General features: G+C 42.7%; 1 protein-coding gene across 1 annotated transcript in view; it reads left to right on the top strand.

Annotated features, from left to right (window-relative positions):
• crhr1 (corticotropin releasing hormone receptor 1) overlaps window positions 1-24696 on the top strand; it is a 183688-nt gene that overhangs the window by 97584 nt on the left and 61408 nt on the right. The window contains exon 6 of the mRNA XM_046306321.1: window positions 14603-14709. Coding sequence (XP_046162277.1) covers window positions 14603-14709 — 107 coding nt within the window. The remainder of the gene's footprint in view (window positions 1-14602; window positions 14710-24696) is intronic.

The following is a 24696-nucleotide window of genomic DNA, read 5'->3' as shown; positions in this document are numbered from 1 at the left end:
TGCTCATAATGGGCTACAATAGTCATTTACGACATTAACAATGTCTACACTGTAGTTCTGATCAATTTGATGTTATTTTAATGATCACAAAATGTGCTTTTCTTTCAAAAACATGGACATTTCCTAGTGACCCCAAACTTTTGAACGGTAGTGTATATTCCACCCACAGTCATGGGAGACAACAGGTCTAAATTGTGGAACATTTTATGGTCAGAGCTTATAGGTCCTTATGGGATGCTTGTTTCTCACGAGGAGATGAGTACACAGTGGGGTCCAAAATGATTAACACCCCCGATAAAGATGTTAATGTAGGTATGGGGTTATTTTCTGGTCATGAGCTCTATGTTCATGTCATTTGACTAAAGCACCAGGTCCCATCCAAGTGCAAATGCTGTTGAGCAATCTCAAGGTGTTTGCATTTGTTGGATGACATGAACATATAGAGCTCTTTGGCCACGCACACCAGCGGTGGGTTTGGTGTCCAAATGAGAATGTATGAGCAGAAAAGAACCCCATATCTACTGTAAAATATGGTGGTGGATCTTTGATGTTATGGGGCTATTTTGCTTCCACTAGTCATGAGGCCCTTGATAAGGTCAATGGCATCATGAGCTTCACCCAGTACCAGGATATTTTAGCCCAGAATCTTGTTGCCTCTGCCAGGAGGCTTCAAGTTGGCCGCAAATGGATCTTCCAGGAAGACAATAACCCAAAGGAAGAAAACATATTATTCCAAATAAATTGTTAATGTGCAATGCTTATAGGTCCTTATGGGAAACACGTTTTTCATCGAGGGCTGCATATATGCACAACATTTCATGAATGTAGCTCAAACGGGACTGGAGATGTGCTTGTTCAAAGTTTTCAGCGCCCCTCTTGGGCCAATCAGTGTCATTTTGTAAATGTCGGATCTCCATCTCCATTGAAAGACGCCTCATTCGCCAGTGGTGTCGACTGTGACGAACGTACGGAGACAGATCCATAGTTCCCGCCTTATTTCCTCATGGGGGTACAACAACTGGCTCAGGCAACTTATCTTGTCGAATTACATCTTGCCTACGCTGTGCGTTAGGGGGATGCTGCTGCTCTGCCAGGAAAGAGAAAGAGATGCCTCAGGACATAGTACTATCACCATGTCTCGTTATGCTGAGGCAGACAAATTAGCAATGAGGGACTCATTTCCGAGTAAAAAAATGCATCCCAATGTCTGCCCTACATCACAGAGTTCCTGTTTTATACAGAATACAAGGTACTCATTGGTTCATTTGTGAATGACAAAGCTATTTCCCCCCAGTTAGAGCACAGCACAGAAAGAGAGAGACACAGGCACAGATAGCAGACAGGAGAGTGTAGATTAAGCAGTGTTGCAGCATGAGGTAAAAGAGACTCCTCCACCTGCGAGATCAAGATGGCCCTGCTTGAAACAGCTGATAGTATGAATTTAACATTTTTCACAAAGTGTAGTGGGGAAGACAGTTGGGCACAGAGCGAATGAAACTGCGAGTATAACTGCTACCTCTGTGTCAGAGCACTGTCTTAGAACTAAAACATTAGAAGGTGGGGAGAGGATCATGTTTTGCACATACTGCAGATTATTAGCCTGCCCCGTTAGAAATAAAGGGAAACAGCATGGATGTGTTTTAGTGGGAACCCCTTTCAACCTGCTTTTTTCTCTCTCTCACCCACTTGTACTAATCACTACTGTATGTCCATTTACAATTTCAAGGTGCTGGAATCTCCTCTTGCAGATTCCAAATGTATCAGTAAAATATCAGCTCTACAAGTGAGATGTTCCCTGTGTTCCAAAGTACAAAGCCAAAAGTAATTTGACCAAATGGCTAAATACCAAACTGAATGTACCAGCTCAAATCTCTGACTCAGTCTTAACACATGCCATTGTGCACCGATGGCACAAATGTTTTCTATAATCACAGATCTTAGTCATCATCAGGAGTCATTCATATATAAACGTCAAACTAAAATAATTGTTTCTCTAAACCAGCACTGAAGCAGAAGGAGAGGCAGGGGAGTCGGGAGAAATGAGACGAGGGCCCAGCCATCCCTACTGTTCATAGGCTGGCGATGCAGCCTGCTCCCTCTGTTTGGCTCTGCATGGCGTGTTGCTCCTCCATTCTCCCCGTCCTATTTTATTGGCTCGGAGAGCTTTCACTGGCCTCCTTTAAGAGGGCAGGAGGAAATTGGTGACAGATTTGGCCAGCGGGAAGGCTGGCCTCTAGGAGTGGGAGGCGGCTGGGCACCGCCATCAAAAAGCCTCCCCCTATCCTCCCCCTCCGCGGACCAGCGTTACGTGACAAAACATATGAGCCTTGTTCTTATCAGGTTTCAGGGAGGTCAGGCACACAACACAAGGCTCACAGCCGCCGATGTTTCAATAAACATGTTAACTCTTGAACAAATACATACACACCGGCACCTACACAATACACATGCATGTCCTGCTGATGTGTATAGATGGGTAGGTGGGTGGATAGATATATAGATGGATAGATGCGGGCCTGTGTACCACATCGTATGCTAGGACTATCCGGTCTGTCCCAATTGCCTAATTAAAGAGATAGGGGCCAGGAAGGATGTCCACAGAAGCACTCTGGGTCCCTCCCTGACATCTGTTTCTCTCAGACCCAGCAAGAATATGAATATTTCTAAGAAACTGTTGCCAGTCGGAGCATTAGGATCATCGTTACCATGTGTGAGACCCTATGTAAAGTGATCCTTGTAAATCTGGCAGTTGTTTTCACTATGGGTTGGTATGATGGGATGAGTTACAGCTTGCCTTCGCTGTGTTTGTTTGGGGGCTGCTCTGAATGCTGCTACTGCTCAGCCAGGAAGGGGAAAGAGATGCCTCAGGGTTGAGTACTATTACCATGTTAGAGACCATTTCCAGAGACCACCTTTGCTTGCTTTCCCCCATAGACCACTTCCCTCCAAGCCGTGAACTTTCCAACCCTCTCTTGACATTGTCTCATTTATAATGATTTTCTTTTTTTGTGTTGCTATAAAGCGCTTTGAGATTCTTTATGTAATGAATAGCGCTATAAAAGTTTAATAATTTTGTCTGCCTTAGATCCCAGAGTTCCTGTTTTATGCAGAATACAAGGGAGTCGTTGGGTCGTATGGGAATGACAAAGCTGGGTCCCCCCAGTTATAGCACAGCACAGAAAGAAACACAGAGACACAGACAGAGATGGCAGACAGGATAGAGTGTAGATTAAGAATCTCTAGGAGACTCTTGGCAGTGTTATAGACTGAGGTAAGACAGACTCCCCTACCTGGAAGATCAAGATAGCCCTGCGTGAAACAGCTGCTAGGATAAGTGTGTATTTGCATATGCATATGTTTGTGTGTGTGTGTGGGGTGGGGGGGGGGGGTGAGTGAGTGAGTGAGTGAGTGAGTGAGTGAGTGAGTGAGTGAGTGAGTGAGTGAGTGAGTGAGTTGGTCGGGGAATGGGATGCTTCCAGTTTGAATTTTTTCTCATGACTCATCAAGGCGTACGTTTGTTATCTGCCAGTGGCTGCCTGTTGGTAATCCATCAAAGTGACAGATTAGATTGTGGGATTACCGAGGAGATAATCCCATCAGGATGATCTGGATGGATAAAGATTCACATTTGTCTCTGGGGGGAGTTTGTTTTTATTCCTTTGTCTCTTAGTAGATCTTAGTCCCCACCTCCCCGCTATCCAGTTCTCCAAAATTACAATAGTGTGGTGGATAGAATACGGAGGGAAACAACACTGTGGGGCCGAGCTAAATCACACACACACGCACGCACGCACACACGCACGCACGCACACACACACACACACAGCGTGCCCTCGACCTTCTGTCTGAGGACCAACTAGGTTCACCCAGCCACATAATAATACACACAGGCACAAACGACCTGAGAGCACAGCAGGAAAGGGTGGCCACAGCAATGAAGGGAGTGATTGAAAAGGCTTCTTCTACTTTCCCCAACGCACACGTGGTTATCTCCACCCTGTTACCACGAAAAGACTTCCACCCTGCCACAATACAGCGGGTAAACGCTGTGCCGTGACTGTGCCTCAAACCCAAATGTTTTCCTGGCCCACCACTCCACCCTGGACTTGAACAGCCTCTATGACCAGGTCCACCTCTACAAGGCAGCAGTGCCCACCTTTGCCAGGACTCTAAAGGACATCGCTCTCAAACGTATCCCCAACACTTCACACAGGAGCAACAGATCAATAGACACCCCACCCAGAACAGCGAGACACTCTCCCAGATCTGCAGGACCCCTCCCTGGACCTACACATAGAGGACCCACGCCAAGAGGAATTACAGCCAGACCACAGTACACCCAGACACATCCACACCCCCATCCCAACCAATCAACACCCCCCCCCACGTCAACCATGCCCACACCCCATTTAGGCCCCCTCAGATCAGACCTATGCCACTCCTGCCCACCCCATGCACCCCACCCCCGCAAAGAGGGCCTCAACATGGAAACCACACATACGCCCAGGTAGTGAGTGGGCAAACAGTCCCAACCCCCACTCTCACACTCGCCCAAGCCAATGGCATGTACCAGATGCTCAGCAGGCTCTGCTCACACTTACTGGCCTGAGGCCAAACCACGATCAACAACATTGGACACTCTATGGAACAAAAAGCCTTCACTATATTATCCTGGAATATCCAAGGCCTGAGGTCATCTGCCTATGGCCTAAAGAGCAGAAACCCGGACTTCACCAAAGAAATCGGTAATACAGACATTGTCATCCTGCAAGAAACCTGGTATAGAGGAGACGTACCCACTGGTTGCCCTCTAGGTTACAGAGAGCTGGTAGTCCCATCCACCAAACTACCAGGTGTGAAACAGGGAAGGGACTCAGGGGGTATGCTAATTTGGTATAGAGCAGACCTAACTCACTCCATTAAATTAATCAAAACAGGAACATTCTACATTTGGCTAGAAATTCAAAAGGAAATTATCCTAACAGAGAAAAATGTCCTCCTGTGTGCTACCTATATCCCCCCACTAGAATCCCCATATTTTAATGAAGACAGCTTCTCCATCCTGGAGGGCGAAATCAATCATTTCCAGGCCCAGGGACATGTACTAGTCGGTGGCGACCTAAATGCCAGAACCGGACAAGAACCTGACACCCTCAGCACACAGGGGGACAAACACCTTCCTGGAGGTGGCAGCATTCCCTCCCACGTATGCCCCCCTAGGCACAACTATGACAACATAACCAACAAAAATGGGTCACAACTCCTGCAGCTCTGTCGCACGCTGGGTATGTACATAGTCAACGGTAGGCTTCGAGGGGACTCCTATGGTAGGTACACCTATAGCTCATCTCTTGGCAGTAGTACTGTAGACTACTTTATCACTGACCTCAACCCAGAGTCTCTCAGAGCGTTCACAGTCAGCCCACTGACACCCCTATCAGACCACAGCAAAATCACAGTCTACTTAAACAGAGCAATACTCAATCATGAGGCATCAAAGCCAAAGGAACTGAGTAACATTAAGAAATGCTATAGATGGAAGGAATGCAGTTTGGAAACCTACCAAAAAACAATTAGGCAACAACAAATTCAATCCCTTTTAGACAATATCCTGGGTAAAACGTTCCACTGTAATAGTGAAGGTGTAAACTTGGCAGTAGAAAATTTAACAGTATATTTGACCTCTCAGCTTCCCTATCAAATCTAAAAATCTCAAATAGAAAACCGAAGAAAATTAACAATAATGACAAATGGTTTGATGAAGAATGCAAAAATCTAAGAAAGAAATTGAGAAACCTGTCCAACCAAAAACATAGAGACACGGAAAACCTGAGTCTACGCCTTCACTATGGTGAATCACTAAAACAATACAGAAATACACTATGGAAAAAGAAGGAACAGCATGTCAGAAATCAGCTCAATGCAATGAATCCATAGACTCTAACCACTTCTGGGAAAATTGGAAAACACTAAACAAACAACAACACAAAGAATTATCTATCCAAAATGGAGATGTATGGGTAAACCACTTCTCCAATCTTTTTGGCTCTATAACAAAGAATAAAGAGCAAAAACATATACATGATCAAATACAGATCTTAGAATCAACTATTAAAGACTACCAGAACCCACTGGATTCTCCAATTACATTGAATGAGTTACAGGACAAAATAAAAACCCTCCAACCCAAAAAGGCCTGTGGTGTTTATGGTATCCTCAATGAAATGATCAAATATACAGACAACAAATTCCAATTGGCTATACTAAAACTCTTTAACATCATACTTAGCTCTGGCATCTTCCCCAATATTTGGAACCAAGGACTGATCACCCCAATCCACAAATTTGGAAACAAATTTGACCCCAATAACTACCGTGGAATATGTGTCAACAGTAACCTTGGGAAAATCCTCTGCATTATTATTAACAGCAGACTCTTACATTTCCTCAATGAAAACAATGTACTGAGCAAATGTCAAATTGGCTTTTTACCAAATTACCGTACAACAGACCATGTATTCACCCTGCACACCCTAATTGACAACCAAACAAACCAAAACAAAGGCAAAGTCTTCTCATGCTTTGTTGATTTCAAAAAAGCCTTCGACTCAATCTGGCATGAGGGTCTGCTATACAAACTGATGGAAAGTGGTGTTGGGGGTAAAACATACGACATTATAAAATCCATGTACACAAACAACAAGTGTGCGGTTAAAATTGGCAAAAAACACACACATTTCTTCACACAGGGTCGTGGGGTTAGACAGGGATGCAGCTTAAGCCCCACCCTCTTCAACATATATATCAACGAATTGGGGCGGGCACTAGAAAAGTCTGCAGCACCCGGCCTCCCCCTGCGAGAATCCGAAGTCAAATGTCTGCTGTTTGCTCATGATCTGGTGCTTCTGTCACCAACCAAGGAGGGCCTACAGCAGCACCTAGATTTTATGCACAGATTCTGTCAGACCTGGGCCCTGACAGTAAATCTCAGTAAGACCAAAATAATGGTGTTCCAAAAAAAGGTCCAGTCACCAGGACCACAAATACAAATTCCATCTAGACACTGTTGCCCTAGAGCACACAAAAAACTATACATACCTTGGCCTAAACATCAGCGCCACAGGTAACTTCCACAAAGCTGTGAACGATCTGAGAGACAAGGCAAGAAGGGCATTCAATGCCATCAAAAGAAACATAAATTTCAACATACCAATTAGGATTTGGCTAAAAATACTTGAATCAGTCATAGAGACCATTGCCCTTTATGGTTGTGAGGTCTGGGGTCGACTCACCAACCAAGACTTCACAAAATGGGACAAACACCAAATTGAGACTCTGCACGCAGAATTCTGCAAAAATATCATCCGTGTACAACGTAAAACACCAAATAATGCAGAGCAGAATTAGGCCGATACCCACTAATTATCAAAATCCAGAAAAGAGCCGTTAAATTCTACAACCACCTAAAAGGAAGCGATTCACAAACCTTCCATAACAAAGCCATCACCTACAGAGAGATGAACCTGGAGAAGAGTCCCCTAAGCAAGCTGGTCCTGGGGCTCTGTTCACAAACACAAACACACCCTACAGAGCCCCAGGACAACAGCACAGCTGTTGAGCTGCACTTCCTAACCTCCTGCCCAATGTATGACCATATTAGAGAGACATATTTCCCTCAGATTACACAGATCCACAAAGAATTCGAAAACAAATCCAATTTTGAAAAACTCCCATATCTACTGGGTGAAATTCCACAGTGTGCCTTCACAGCAGCAAGATTTGTGACCTGTTGCCACGAGAAAAGGGCAACCAGTGAAGAACAAACACCATTGTAAATACAACCCATATTTATGCTTATTTATTTTATCTTGTGTCCTTTAACCATCTGTACATAGTTAAAACACTGTATATATATAATATGACATTTGTAATGTCTTTACTGTTTTGAAACTTCTGTATGTGTAATGTTTACTGTTAATTTTTGTTGTTTTTCACTTTATATATTCACTTTGTATGTTGTCTACCTCACTTGCTTTGGCAATGTTAACACATGTTTCCCATGCCAATAAAGCCCTTGAATTTAATTGAATTGAGAGAAACATGTTAAAGGAGACAAAACTAGAAGGTGTGCTCTGTGATGAGGTGATGACAACAGGTACAGAACAACATGTCCAGAAAAAGACAGGGAGGCTGTTGTTTGTAGAGAATGAGATAGACAGTTGCCCCAGAGGTGTTAACTGTACGAGAATGTGAACGTTTAAATGGTGTAAAGTAAAGATGTGATTTATTAAAGTACGAATGACATGTCATTTCCCTGTTTGATGTCAATGAAATTGACTAAATGACCAGTATGTGACATTTGATATCACTCATTGCACGTTGATATTAATGACAACAGTGATCGTCTTGTCCCTTATAAAATGCCGTCTGGTTGAGTTATACAGGGGACTTTTTCACAGATAATGACGGGAAGTCATATAATCCAGTGTCAACTCAAACCTCTGCACTTTGACCATGTCCATTTAATACCAGACTGTTCGAAAAGTACATAATACAGACAAGACATATTACAGTTTTTTACCATCGCTAATATCCTTTTGTCCAATCTGTAGTCACATTTTCAAAACTCTAAACACAATTAGCACAACATCCGTCTGTTGTGGACCATACCATTAACACAATTCATGTTGTTTTCACAGAATATGTAGTCATTAACACGTTTCTAAAATGCTTACATTTTCTTTACATACAAGCTTACCCAATACCAAAAATATGGATCTTTCTTATCCTATTCACAAATGCTTGCACACAGTGTGCCAGAAATGAAGACCTAATGTTTAAAGCCTCTACTTCTGGAATAACAGCAGCTCAAAAGCTATATTGAAACAGCTGGTAAGAACTTTTGAACGAACAGATCATTGAAACATTGAGAAATAGCTGATTTACTTTAAGTTGTGTAAAATAGACCAACCACAGCTGATTCTAATCTCAATCGGAGACATAGCCAGGTGTTGAAGTTCTTTCAATTACATGGACATAAACAGTAAAAGTGGACTCTCTGGATGGAGTTTGACCAATGTGGAGACAGAAGAACACAGAGGAGCAGAGAGAGAAAAAACTGTCTGGACCAGGGAGAGGAATAGTTGAACCAGGCAGAGGAGTAGCTGGCACAGGCAGAGGAGTAGCTGGACCAGGCAGAGGAGTAGCTGAACCAGGCAGAGGAGTAGCTGGACCAGGCAGAGGAGTAGCTGGACCAGGCAGAGGAGTAGCTAGGACAGGCAGAGGAGTAGCTGGACCAGGGAGAGGAATAGCTGGATCAGGACAATGAAGAAGGAGAGGTAGGGGGAGAGGTGTAAGAATGTGTGGTGGGGTTCAAAGGAGAGTAAGATCTGTTGTCACTGATGAAATAAGAGCCACCATCATAGACCATGGTTTATCACTAAGAGAGGCTGGTGAAAGAGTCCAGCCTAATCTCAGATAGTCAACCGTGGCTTCCATTGTCCGGAATGTTCAACAAACCAACAGGTGAAATGCATTTCACAAGGGCTTCTTCTATCATTACTATTGCTATGTCTCACAGTAACTGTAGGCCACCTCTGGGGAGGGAGGAACGCTCCTCAGTGAAGACCAAGAGCATGCCATTGTAGGATTGTTCATTGCTGACAATGCAATACAATTGAGAGAAATTCATACCAGAATTGTAGAGGACAACCTGGTGATTCACAATGTGGAAAGCATCAGCCTGACTACCATTGCTCTGACTCTGACCAAACTCGGAGTTGTACACAGTTCCTTTTGGGAGGTCAAGGAACTCCGGCACACCCGAGTATGGTGTCTATCCAATGTCTTGTTCTATAGTGAGTTTTACACTATGCTACTCTACATGTAAACAAGGGTTACAGTACATACAGTAGGACACACTGAAAAGCATTTACACATACTGTGTTTTTTTTCAGAGAGTTATAGAGTTGGAGGCTAATCAGACCCCACATTAAATAATTTATGTAGATGAGGCAGGGTTTATCCTGGCAAAAACACGTCGGCGGGGAAGAAACGTAATTGGGGAAAAGGGCCACCGTTGATGTGCCGGGTCAGAAAGGAGCAAATATCACAATCAATGTGTGCTGCAATCTCGAGTGCAGGTTTGGTCCTGCAGAAATGCCAGATTGGTCCCTACAACACTGAGGGCCTTCTTTTGTTTTTAGATGACATCCACCAACAACTGGTGACAGAAGCAGGAAGGGAACAGGTGGGAGGAAACACGAGGACATTTCTGATTGCATGGGACAATCACATGCAATCACAAACTGGTTTGTAGCCCATCCAAGAACGGTTTCCCTCCCTACTCGCCTTTCCTTGAACCCCATTGAGGTATTTTTTGTTGTTGCCTGGAGGTGGAAAGTGTATGATCATCGGCCACATGACCAAATGTCCCTCCCGGTTGCAACGGATGCTGGGTGCAGAGACATCTCAGCTGAAGACTGCCAGGGGTGGATAAAGCAGGCCAAGCGATTCTATCCAAGGTGCATAGCGAGAGACGACATAAGATGTGACGTGGACGAGAACATGTGGCCAAATGCTGAAGATCGTATAGATTAGAACAGGACTGTGAATTTTAGTTGTTTTTTCCCCCTTTCTGTGCCTTTTTTTTTTTTTACTGTAATTGTGTTTTATTTCACACGTTTGGAACCAAAGACCATGATTGTTGGAGTTTTTGTTGATTACTGGCAGCAATTTCATGTTGCTAATAAAGCTTTTACTGCAGCAATTCTGTCACTTACTATATTTTGCTACTGTACATTCTACAGAGTAAAGATGACTCATTCACTTTGAGATAGTATGCACACAAAAATAGTAAAAAAAGATAGTATGCACACAAAAATAGTAAAAAAAGATAGTATGCACACAAAAATGCACACATTTGACACTCAACCAAGAAATGTAGTGGTTAACAAGTAAAAGGTAACTGAATTATTTAAAAAATCATATTGTATGCAGGTAGAACTGGGAAATGTAAAGTAATGCAGTTTCTGTAATGCCATCAAATGTTAGTACTGTCGAAATTTGACATACACCTTAGCCAAGTACATTTAAACACAGTTTTTCACAATTCCTGACATTTAATCCTAGTAAAAATTCCCTGTCTTAGGTCAGTTGGGATCACCACTTTATTTTAAGAATGTGAAATGTCAGAATAATAGTAGAGAGAATGATTTATTTCACCATTCATTTATTTCATCACATTCCCAGTGGGTCTCCCCACGTGGGCCTCCCATGTGGCGCAGTGGTGAAGGGCGCTGTACTGCTGTGCCACCAGAGACTCTGGGTTCGTGCCCAGGCTCTGTCGTAACCGGCTGCGACCGGGAGGTCTGTGGGGCGAAGCACAATTGGCATAGCATCGTCCGGGTTAGGGAGGGCTTGGCCGGTAGGGATATCCTTGTCTCACCAGTAACTGCTATGGCGAGCCGGGCGCAGTGCGCGCTAACTTAGGTTGCCAGGTGCACAGTGTTTCCTCCGGCACATTGGTGCAGCTGCCTTCTGGGTTGGATGTGCGCTGTGTTAAGAAGCAGTGTGGCTTGGTTGGGTTGTGTATCGGAGGACGCATGACTTTCAACCTTCGTCTCTCCCGAGCCTGTACAGGAGTTGTAGCGATGAGACAAGATAGTAGCTACTAACAATTAGATACCTTGAAATTTGGGCGAAAAAGGGGGTAACATTTTTTTTAAAGAGAAGAAAAAAGTGTTTGCTAGCATTGCCTTTAAATTGTTTAACTTGGGTTAAACTTTTTGGGTAGCCTTCCACAAGCCAAGTTGGGTGAATTTTGACCCATTCCTCCTGACAGAGCTGGTGTAGCTGAATCAGGTTAGTAGGCCTCCTGGCTTGCACATGCTTTTTCAGTTCTGCCCACACATTTTCTATAGGATTTAGGTCAGGGCTTTGTGATGGCCACTCCAATACATTGACTTTGTTGTCCTTAAGCCATTATGCCACAACTTTGAAAGTACGCTTCTGGTCATTATCCATTTGGAAGACCCATTTGTGACCAAGCTTTAACTTCCTGACTGGTGTTTTGAGATGTTGCTTCAATATATCCACATAATTTTCCCGCCTCATGATGCCATCTATTTTGTGAAGTGCACCAGTCCCTGCTGCAGCAAAGCATCCCCCATAACATGATGCTGCAACCCCCGTGCTTCATGGTTGGGATGGTGTCTTCAGCTTGCAAGCCTCCCCCTTTTTCCTCCAAGCATAATGATGGTCATTATGGCCAAACAGTTCTATTTTTGTTTCATCAGACCTGAGAACATTTCTCCAAAAAGTATGATCTTTGTCCCCATGTGCAGTTGCAAACCATGGTCTGGCTTTTTTATGGCGGTTTGGAGCAGTGGCTACTTCCTTGCTGACCGACCTTTTAGGTAATGTCGATATAGGACTCGTTTTACTGTGGATATAGATACTTTTGTACCTGTTTCCTCCAGCATCTTCAAGGTCCTTTGTTGTAGTTCTGGGATTGATTTGCACTTTTCTCACCAAAGTACGTTCATCTCTAGGAGACAGAACGCATCTCCTTCCTGAGCGGTATGGCGACTGCGTGGTCCCATGGAGTTTATACTTGCGTACTATTGTTTGTACAGACGAACGTGGTACCTTCGGGTATTCGGAAATTGCTCTCAAGGGTGAACCAGTTTTTTTTCTGAGGTCTTGGCTGATTTCTTTTGAATTTCCCATGTTGTCAAGCAAAGAGGCACTGAGTTTGAAGGTAGGCCTTGAAATACATCCACAGGTACACCTCCAATTGACTCAAATTAGGCTAATTAGCCTATCAGAATCTTCTAAAGACAAGACATCATTTTCTGGAATTTTCCAACCTGTGTAAAGGCACAGTCAACTTAGTGTATGTACATTTCTGACCCACTGGAATTGTGATACAGTGAATTATAAGTGAAATAATATGTCTGTAAACAATTGTTGGAAAATGTATTGTATCATGCACAAAGTAGATGTCCTAACCGACTTGCCAAAACTATAGATTGTTAACAAGAAATTTGTGGAGTGGTTGAAAAAACAAGTTATTGACTCCAACCTAAGTCTATGTAAACTTCCGACTTCAACTGTATGTTCCTCTTGGATAGAAAATGTGTGCTAGTGTTTTGACGGAATTATTAGATAATGAGTCGGGTTTGTCGTGTTTTGATTGAGTTAGTTTATGTAAAGAACGTTTCTTTGCATTTTGAAATGTGGAGTTGGTATTTAATGAACAAAATGTGGTTCTGAGCAGAAAATGAACTATTTGGCAAATTGTGTGATGCAAGTGGGTTGCTGTGTTAAGAGTTTAGAAAAAGTATCTTAAGTATAGGTAAACGCTTGTTAGCAAATGTAAAAACTGTAAACTGTTTTTAGAGATGAAATTCATTTGTGACTTTTATAGATCCTTTGCAATGTCTGCTGTACATGATGACCTCATGAGCGCAGGCTGTGATGCATGAACTATTGACATATGTAAAGACCACATAATCAAATTGTATTTATCACATGCGCCGAGTACAACCGGTGTCGGCTTTTCCGTGAAAAGCTTACTTACGAACCCTTTCCCAATGCAGATATTTAAAATAAGAAACATTTGCTAAATAGCCAAAAGGAAATTTTAACTTGAATAATTACAACGAGGCTATATACAAGGAGTACAGGTACCGAGTTAGGGTTACGTGCAGGGGTACGAGCTAGTTTAGGTATTTTAGGTTATATGTACATGTAGGTAGGAGTAAAAGTGACTAGGCAATCGGGATAGATAGAGTAGCAGCAGCGTACTATATGTGAAGAGTGTGAAAGTGTGTGTGTGTGTGTGTGTGTGTGTGTGTGTGTGTGTGTGTGTGTGTGTGTGTGTGTGTGTGTGTGTGTGTGTGTGTGTGTGTGTGTGTGTGTGTGTGTGTGTGTGTGTGTGTGTGTGTGTGTGTGTGTGTGTGTGTGTGTGTGTGTGTGTGTGTGTGTGTGTGTGTGTGTGTGTGTGTGTGTTGGAATGTCAGTGCAGTATGTGTGAGTAGAGTCCAGTGAGGGTGCATAGAGCCAGTGCAAGAGAGTCTGTGCAAAAAGAAGGGGATCACTGCAAATAGTTTGGGTAGCCATTTGAGTAGCAGTCTTATGGCTTGGGGGTAAAAGCTGTTCGGGAGCCTTTTGGTCCCAGACTTGGTGCTCCGGTACCACTTGCTGTGCGGTATAGAAAGAACAGTTTATGACTTGGGTGGCTGGACTCTTATAACATTTTTAGGGCCTTCCTCTGACATTGCCTGGCATAGAGGTCCTGGATGGCAGGAAGCTTGGCCCCATGATGTACTCGGGACATACGCGCTACCCTCTGCAGCGCCTTATAGTCGGATGCCAAGCAATTGCCATAATACGATTCATAGATGATACATTCTGCACTGTTTCTAACAGTAGGCAATACGAAAGTGCACTCTCTCTCTCATGAAGTTATTAGCTATCTTATATTAACTTTGACAATGACGTACACTGCCAAGTATAGATTTGTGTGTCCACACTATTGTTTGCATATTACTGTATTTTTTGGCGTATTATCTGGCTTTTTTCCCCCTCCTTTCTGCAGAAAAAGAGCAAGCTGCACTACCACATAGCGGTCATCATAAACTACATGGGACATTGTATCTCTCTAGCAGCCCTGCTGGTGGCCTTCATCCTCTTTATGAGGCTGAGGTGAGTAACACTGTCCTCCTCCTACTGTCGTTCCTCCATCATATCAAACACATCACATAAACAGAAACAGATATTAACACGACACCCGCCTGTCACGTTCCTTCATGTTCCTCAACACATCCTATGTTCTGATGTCACACCCACACAACCCCATAGCCTTGGTTACGGCTAAGTGTTTCATACTCAATCCAATACAACATGAAACAGTACAGTATGAAACCGAGAAGAAAATACCATTATTCCATAGTTCATAATACTCTATAATAATCCCGCCAAGATTCGTGTTATTTAATGCCTCAGTAGACAGGATCCACGTTGTTGTGCTCGATACTTGTCACTCACCGGAGAGGGGGGGCTGGGGGGGGGGATATGTCATTATGTGTACCACCAGCCCGGCCCTCAACCCTGCAGTGCATGCTCTGTCATGACCCATCAATGTCTAGATTGATTTTCTGACTCATGACAAGGTTGGATGAATGAGGTGGTGAATGTAATGCAGCGCTGGTTTGACCTAGGTGTAATGCAGCCTTGTTCGGTTTTGAACAGCATATTAGTGAAGTGTGTCCTGCTGGAGTGGCGTGTATTATTCAAATACATTCACACACACAGGCACACACGCACGAACACACACACACAAATCCACTCTGAGACTCAAACACATGTTCACACAAGCGCAGTCTTCTTTTGTGAGTTTCATTCTGGACTCCCAGGGCTCACCCGCTGGGCAAGAACTGTTTGAGTCAACGTTGTTTCCACCAAGAAAACGCGATGACGTTGAATCAACGTGGGAAAATGATTGGATTTGAAAAAAGTCATCAAAGTAAGGAAATTGTTTTACCTCAATCCAATGACAATGACATGGTGATTTTTAAAAAGTTTTGACAACTCAACCAAATGTAAACCAAAACTAGATGCTGAAATGATGTCTGTTTGGGAAGGTGTTGACCAGTGAAGGTGCTGTGCGGTGGTGAAGGCAGTGATACGTGACAAACACCATGCCACTAACAACCCAACATGTCAGTCAGCCAAAAACCACGCATGTCTGTGTTTTCTCAAAGGCAGATTGTCTGTGTTTTCCAACACAGATTATCTGGACTCTGAGATTAAACATATAGTGTAGGAGAATGTTTAGAACAGATTATCCTGGATTAATCTGGTCCGATTAATGTCAGCAAGATACTGTCTCACTGCTTCAATTGCTCCAATCATCAAGAAGTCTCATTTGAGTTGAGACAACAGAGGAAGATTGTTTAGGCTCACTCAATCTGGTTAACATAGTTACATCTTCGACATCAGTGCCCTGTTTATTAACCTCTGACCATCTCAGCTAATATGGAGAGTAGTGTGTGATAAAGCTATTGGGATTGGTCGTACTGTATCTATGTAGAGAATAGAGGGCAGAAAAAACTAAGGTCGTAAAAGTAGCAGACAGGCCGGCCAGCGCTGGTCTACTGTTTACTTCCTAAACTGAAATGAAACAGCTAGCGGGAACAGATGTCTGGGATGGACACACACGCACGCACGCACGCACACACACACACACACACACACACACACACACACACACACACACACACACACACACACACACACACACACACACACACACACACACACACACACACACACACACACACACACACACACCCTGAGACTTCGTTACTCCTTCTCCGCACATGGGCGGAACTCGCTGAAATCACGGCCTGTTTTATCTTTTCATTTGATAAAGCTGTCCTTTTTAATATTTCATACACACACACACAACAACAAAAATGGTTGTCTCTAAAGCCCCTCTGGCTACTTCACGGGTATAGACCTCTCACAGGAGAATGGTAGCTGTGTGAGTCATACATTGTACCTACTGTAACGGCAGAAGAAAGACTCCCTGAAAGGAGAAACTTTCTCGTTCACATGCCTTGTTTTGAGAGATTATAGGCCTTCAATGTCTTTTGGCATAAAATCGAAAGTCAAAAGGTGCGTTTGTTCTTTTATATATCCTCCTATTATATCCCCTCTAATCTGCTCTTCAGGACTGATTACAAAATCGATAATACAATTTGAAAGATTATCAGATTACGGAGATGAATCAAAACAGCTTCACTGCCTGAATGCATTGTACAGTTGAAAAACAATGCACATCATTGTCACTCCTGAGTGTATACGCTCTTCTTTGATTGTGTAATGCTTTGCCGTACAGTATCAGTGCGTTCAATGCATGCGGATTGTTTGGGTAACTCGGCCAAGGTAACCACTTCTAAGAGGTTTAGTGTCTGCACATAAGCTTCCGTTACACTTTGTTTGGGTAGTCCTAAACCTCCTATTCAAACTCAGTGAACACCCCAGGCCTGGTTTAGTGTGCGGACACGTTTAGATTGAATGACTTGAGGTTCTTTTCAGTCCGGGAACACAACGGTAAGAAGAGGGCAAACACATTGCTACGCCTACTTGTTCAAGCCTCACTGAGTTAAGGCACAGTGAACAGTATTGCCGAGTTTGAGTTGTAGACAAAGCATCCATGGAAGAACACTTCTGCTTCACCCTTCCTTTCATTCACACTTGCTGACATCTGGTAAGGTACTGCCGAGCACTGAAACATACAGACGCATAAGTGTAAAAGAGGTAAAGGTGCTTTTGTATGGGACGAGGGCTTAGTTGTTGGTGTGGGAACTTCAGCTGACATGTATCGAATTGTGTTGAATTGGGCGGACCTGAATTACTTTCGCGTTATACCCATGTGGATATTTCTCGTGCACAAGTTTTGTAATTGCCACCACTTGGAAACTTTGTACACAACTTCATGATTCGTCAATTATTTGAACACTTCAGTGATAACGAAAGAGGAAAAGATTTATCAGGGAAACAACGACTTCAGATGATCATTGACTTTCCACTGATCCCTGAACTAGGAGGACCTGGCGGATTCTATTCCCGTCCATACTGACGTAGCAGCAGGAGGAAGAGACAGGGGATGTAGAGGATAGGAGGCTACAGACCTCAGAGACACATGGTCTCAGTGTGAAGTGATGGCCCCTGGCCAGCTTTCCTCAGCTCCCCAGTGAACTGAGAAACGCACCGACAGCGAACAGACCCAGGACCCCAGGACTGCACTGGCAGGGTGTTACCAACGCAGTGATATGCCATTTGGACTGTGAAACACACCAGGGGGAATCTGCGTCAGTGGAAAAAGGACAAGCAGAGCAGCACTGCTGTTATCCACTAATGGAAAACCACCTGTTGTGAAAATGACAGAGGCATTATTCACGTAGCTAACCAGTATCTTTGCCTGATCTATCCGCATTCATTTTGTTAACAGGTAAAGGAGCAGGCGCTTATACAACCGGGTCTCAGAGCATTTCATAATATATGCCATTTAGCAGACGCTTTTATCCAAAGCGACTTACAGTCATGTGTGCATACATTCTACGTATGGGTGGTCCCGGGAATCGAACCCACTACCCTAGCGTTACAAGCGCCATGCTCTACCAACTGAGCTACAGAAGGACCATAAAGGACCATAAAGGACCATTTCATATGATTTTGTATGTAAATCCGAGGACTCCATTTTTCAAATCAAATTTTATTAGTCACATGTGCCGAATACAACAGTGAAATGCTTACGATAAGTTTCGTATAGTATGTATTAATTTGTGGATGTCCATCGCATATTTCGTATGATATGATATGAATTACAATTCGTATTATATGTTATGAATAAGCTAACTGTATGATATGTTAACAATTCTAGCTAGGTGGCTAATGTTAGCTAGCTCACTAACATTAGCTAGGCTAGGCGTTCAAATCAAATCAAATGTATTAATCACATGTTCCGAATACAACAGGGAAATGCTTACTTATGAGCCCCCAACCAACAATGCTGTTTCAAAAAATATGGACAAGAATAAGACATTAAAGAACAGCAGTAAAACAACAATAACGAGACTAGGCGGCAGGGTTGTACAGTGTTGGACTAGTAACTAGAAGGTTGCAAGTTCAAACCCCCCGAGCTGACAAGGAACAAATCTGTCGTTCTGCCCCTGAACAGGCAGTTAACCCACTGTTCATTGAAAATAAGCATTTGTTCTTAACCGACTTACCTAGTTAAATAAAGGTAAAATAAAATATACAGGAGGGTACCAGTACAGAGTCAATGTGATGGGGCCCCGGTTAGTTGAGGTAGTATGTACATGTAGGTAGAGTTATTGAAGTGGCTATGCATGGGATGACAACAACAGAAAGTAGCAGTGTTGTAAAGAGGTGGGATGGGGAGGCAATGCAAATAGTCTGGGTAGCCAATTGATTAGATATTCAGGAGTCTTATGGCTTGGGGGTAGAAGCTGTTTAGAAGTCTCTTGGACCTAGACTTGGCGCTCCAGTACCGCTTGCCATACGGTAGCAGAGAGAACATTCTATGACAAGGCTGGAGTCTTTGACAATTTTTAGGGCCTCCTCTGACACCACCTGGTATAGGTGGTACAGCAGCACAAACTCCCTCAAAACTGTGATACTATTCATATAATAAAGTGTAAGACATAAGCCAGTGTTCTCACTTGGAACAAACGTGGCGGAACGTTGGATCCCAAAGCAGCTGCTCGCCCACTTTCAGAGCATGCATTCTAGCGTGACGGCTGGAGTGGTGCCTGTCAGTGATTGTCACAGCTCACCTGGCACTGGCTGGCATCTACGCATCAGACGAAAAGCTGTCGAGCCTAGTGCCAGCCAATGTTTCACCTTGGCCTTATTTGTTATTAACTTTGCTTGAGCCCACTTCATTAGAGTCCGTTTTGCAGAGTTCCCGGTCAAACATGTTGTTAAAGACCTTTGTTGCCAAGGTACCGAACATGAACTGAACATCAGCATTGAATCAAGCTGCAAATCATTGACATAAATACAGCACCCTGTTGAAAGGGACATTCTGCTACCAAAAAGGAAAAGTAAAGCAAAAAGCTGCAGAGATACTGTACCACAACACTTCTACCCAACTTCGAGATGTCCTCATTGTAAACCAAGGCACTTTTCCGGTTACTTAAAGGGGACGATTACAGGCTTGTTTTAACAGCGATGTGGCATGTTTTTTTCCTGGAGTGGGGTCCCTGATCCTGCTTTCTTTTTTACAAGAGCCCAGAGCTCAGAAATATGAAACCGAGCCTTCAGCCCACTGCTGGTTAGTGCTTCAAAGCGCTTCCTGCCAATGGCACGATGTTCAGTCTTTATTTGGTTTAATGGATCTTAGCCACGTGTCTGTCTGTCTAATTTCACTTCGCTTCACTAACGACTTTTTAAACTAATTCTACCCTGACCAAAGTACTAATTACATAGTTTACAACCTGTAGCACCATCCAAAAGTGTAATGAATGTTGCGTACCAACTACGTCTGATGGCCAGAGAAGGGGAGAGGCTGAGGAGATTGAACTCATGCCCTTAATCCTTACAACTCCATAAAGAGACTTCTTGATGATTGGGGTGATGGGAGTCATTTATGACAACCTTCAAGGCATTCTGGAACAACATGGGACCATTGATTATGCTACTTTGCTTCAATACCCAGGTACTCTCTAACCTTGACAACGAGGTCGTTTTAGTCATCGAGTCATTATAGAGAGACCCGGTGACCCATCTAAGGCAAGGCATTATCTTGATGGGTAACCTGTACTCACACACAGACACACACACATACACACACAACTCACAGATGCAATTTCCATTCCCCACACACACTCCAGCGTTACAACCTCCTGAAAAGGTCAAGTCAAATAGCCTGCAGTTGAGCAAGCAGATGCACTAACCAGTCACACAGATAGCTGACTTGGCTCTAGTGTAAACACGTGATGTTTGTTCATCAACGTATTTGACGTTGGGGGATGAAATAATACTTATTAATGGCTCAACAGACCCCATTTCTGTGATCTGGGTTAATGGTGTATAATGTAATATACATGAATAGAAATTGACTGAAAGAACCAGTCAATTCTCGTTTATACTGATTCAGAATCACTTTATCTGGTAATGCACAATGGCAGAAGTGTGGTATATCAAAAAGGACATAATTCTTCTTTTTTTTTACCAAGGCTGGAACTTGCTGTAAGCCTAAATTAAAAAAACAAGGAAGGGATGACTCCCTGTGTCTCTCTGCTGAGTAAACTGAACTCACATGTTCATCATTTCATTCTGCTAGAAGTTAGTGATTCAGAGAATCTCTGACCTTTAATTATTGGATTTCTGCCACACAACACACAAGGGAATAGTTAGCCCAGATATGATATTTTTATATATTAATAATACAAACCCAAGCTGGGGCTTCGGTTGATATTTTCGGCTGCCCATGAGACCTGCACATGTGTGGTGGTGTTGTTTACCCGTGTGTGCCTGCTCTGGGAGGCAGGACTCTGGGGTGAGGGGTCATGGGAGGCTTCAGCTTGACCTGGTGGTGTCTTCAAACGGCTTGTTGCAGTGGAAGCCCCTTCATAGTTCAACAGCAGGTGACTGCTACTCAAACTCAAAATGAAAATGTCATTGAGCTTTACAAAGTACTAAGTTACGCCTCACATGCAAACTTACAGTAAAGTTAAGTAAAAATACTATAAAGTACTTCTTAAGTAGTTACTTTACTATTTATATTTGTGACAAATTTTACTTTTACTACACAACATTCCTAAAGTAAATAATGTCCTTTTTACTCCATACATTTTCCCTGACACCCAAAAGTATTTGTTACATTTTGAATGCTTGGAAAATGGTCAAATGCACACACTTATCAAGAGAACATCCCCGGGCAGCCCTACTGCCTCTGATCTGGCGAACTCACCAAACACAAATGCTTTGTTGTAAATGATTGTCTAAGTGTTGGAGTGTGCTGCTGGCGATCCGTAAATGTAAAAAACAAGAAAATCATGCCGTCTGGTTTGCTTAGTATAAGGATTTTGAAATGTTTTATGCTTTACTTTTACTTTTGATACTTACGTATATATTATAGCAATTACATTTACAATTGATACTTAATTATATATTTATATATATATTTATTTATATATTTAAAACTTTTACTCAAGTAGTGTTTTACTTGGTAACTTTCACTATTACTTGAGTATTTTTCTAATAAGGTATCTTTACTTTTACTTAAGACAATTGGGTACCTTTTCCACCACTGCAAAGTTACACACACACACACACACACACACACACACACACACACACACACACACACACACACACACACACACACACACACACACACACACACACACACACACACACACACACACACACACACACACACACACACACACACACACACACACACACACGGGTTCCCCATTGACTACTATTGCCACAACAAACAGGAAATTATTAGGTGATTCGAGTGCACCCAGAAATCTATTGTACATCGACGACAATGTATTATTCAAGTAGCTATGATGTATTATGCATTTGGCGCTTGTTCCTAGTATTGTAAAATCAAATAAAATGTTATTTGTCACATACACAGGGTTAGCAGATGTTAATGCGAGTGTAGCGAAATGAGTAGTAGACGATACAGAATAGAATGAACGAGAATATAACATGCCATAGAACATGTCAAAAATAGAACACAGTCTAGAACAGAACATCTCTAATGAGTTCTAGGTGGGAATACTTATGTAGCCACTGCATGTTGTGGATGTTGATATGCATAATATCCTGTTCAGGTAAACCACTTTAGATATACTGTACATGGTAGCTCAGCTGCAGCCTCATTGGTGTGGTTTGAACCTCATTTTCTGGTAGGACTGCTCTGGGATTGAATGGTCTTGGTTTTACCACACTTGTGGCCATGCCCCCATATTTACCCAGCCCAGTGTGGCTTTAAACACTGTACCACACGCCAGTTCTTTTTCACAGTCCCATTTAACTTCTTGTGAAGTAATCGGTTATTCTGCAGATCCCTGCTGCTCAGCTATGCTTGGTGGTTAAGGTCTGGATGCTGGAGTTGGAAGTAAGAACGAGAAGTGTGTCCGATTTTTGACAAGGTTCTGTTGCCAGAGATTTGAACTACGACTGAGCCCAGAGAACAGAAAGCAAGCAAGTGTGTGTGTGTGTGTGTGTGTGTGTGTGTGTGTGTGTGTGTGTGTGTGTGTGTGTGTGTGTGTGTGTGTGTGTGTGTGTGTGTGTGTGTGTGTGTGTGTGTGTGTGTGTGTGTGTGTGTGTGTGTGTGTGTGTGTGTGTGTGTGTGTGTGTGTGTGTGTGTGTGCGTGTGTGTGCGTAACTTGGTCTCAGGGCAATTTGTTTTATTCTGTGACACTCCATTTAGTAATATATGTTACATTGTGTTAAATTACATTATGAATGGAATAGCAGTCGTAAAATATCATATGAATTAGAGGACATATAGCAGGGTTCCCCACTGTTGCCCTGCTGTTTTTTTAATTATGGCCCCCCAAGTATATATACCAATATATATATATATATATATATATATATATATATATATATATATATATATATATATATATATATATATATACATACATACATACATACATACATACATACATACATACATACATACATACATACATACATACATACATACATACATACATACATACATACATATATATATATATATATATATATATATATATTAGAATTTGCATTGTTGGACATAAAAGACTGTAAAAACACCAGCAAGTCTGCTCAATTGGATGATGTCATAGGTCTTGGAAGGGTCTTGGAAGTCATGTAGTATTATACGCATTTCTCTAAAACCAGGTTGCTTGTTGCGTCTTAACAACAAAGGAGAATTTACGTTGGTGGTTAGGTGAACTAACTACAAAGGTTCGGATCGTTTACATTAAAGGTTGGGGGAACTAAAGCGACAAAGGTTAGGTGAATTTACATAGAAGGACAGTTGAATTGGGTTAAGTTTAGAATAAGGGTTAGTGGAAGGGTTTGCTAAAATACTACAGTTTTTCCAGACACGATTCCAACACGCAACCTTTGGATTGCTAGACAGTTGCACATCACACTTACCCATCCTCCTTGACCAACCTCCCTACTTTTGTTTCCGTCTGAAGTAGCTAGACTACTAGTAGGTATCATAAGTCTTGCAGGTGCTCAGAAATATGTAAAGTATGTTTCATATGGCTCTGAGGCCAGGCTGGTGTGTGTGTGCGTATCAATTCCTCATTCCGAACCTCCACATATAGCCTGGGACCCCATACAGAGAAGCTTGTTTCTCTTCATTTAGATAAGGGCTACATCACTGCTGGTGGTGTGGGTGTGTTTGATAATTTAGTACGTAGAGTTTCTCTTGTCATTCATGGAGCTAGGCAACAGCTTGACAGTCTTGGCATGTTCTCAATAGAGATAGATAGCATGTGTCCCAAATGGCCCTGTATTCCCTATATAGTACACTACTTTTGACCAGACCCCTAGTCAAAAGTAGTGCACTATAAAGGGAATAGGGTGCCAATTAGGACGCAGGACGAACCTTGGAACCTCAGTCCCTCCCCTAAAGACATCTTGCTAGTGTCCATCTTTGGCGGTCATGTCATGTCACCTCTATTGATGCGTGATGACATCAACCCACAGAGAGAGAGAGAGAGAGAGACTGCCTCCTATAGTGAGGTTGGAGGGCATTCGTTCTTAGAAACTGCCTTTGGGTAAACCAACTGGAGATGTTCTGTTCTGACCATTTTTAAAACCAAATCCTGTTTTAGAGACCCGAAACAACTGAGGTGCCTGTTTTCATTCTAGTTCATGTCTACCGCTGTAAAATTATTGTAAAAGAGGTTTGTTAGGATTTGAGAGTGTTTTATCCTCTTGGAGGCAAAAAGGGGACTTACTGAAAATATAATATATCCCATTTAGCAGACGCTTTTAACCAGTTGTGCGTGCATATATTTGGCATATATTGAACCCTCAACCCTTGGTGTTGCAAGTGCCATGCTCTACTGACTGAGTCACACAGAATCGCTATGAACTGATTTTTTAAAATATATATATTTTTTT

Source organism: Oncorhynchus gorbuscha, linkage group LG16 (assembly GCF_021184085.1).
Source record: "Oncorhynchus gorbuscha isolate QuinsamMale2020 ecotype Even-year linkage group LG16, OgorEven_v1.0, whole genome shotgun sequence".
NCBI classification, from domain to species: domain Eukaryota; kingdom Metazoa; phylum Chordata; class Actinopteri; order Salmoniformes; family Salmonidae; genus Oncorhynchus; species Oncorhynchus gorbuscha.
This window is presented reverse-complemented; position numbering and strand designations above follow the sequence as displayed.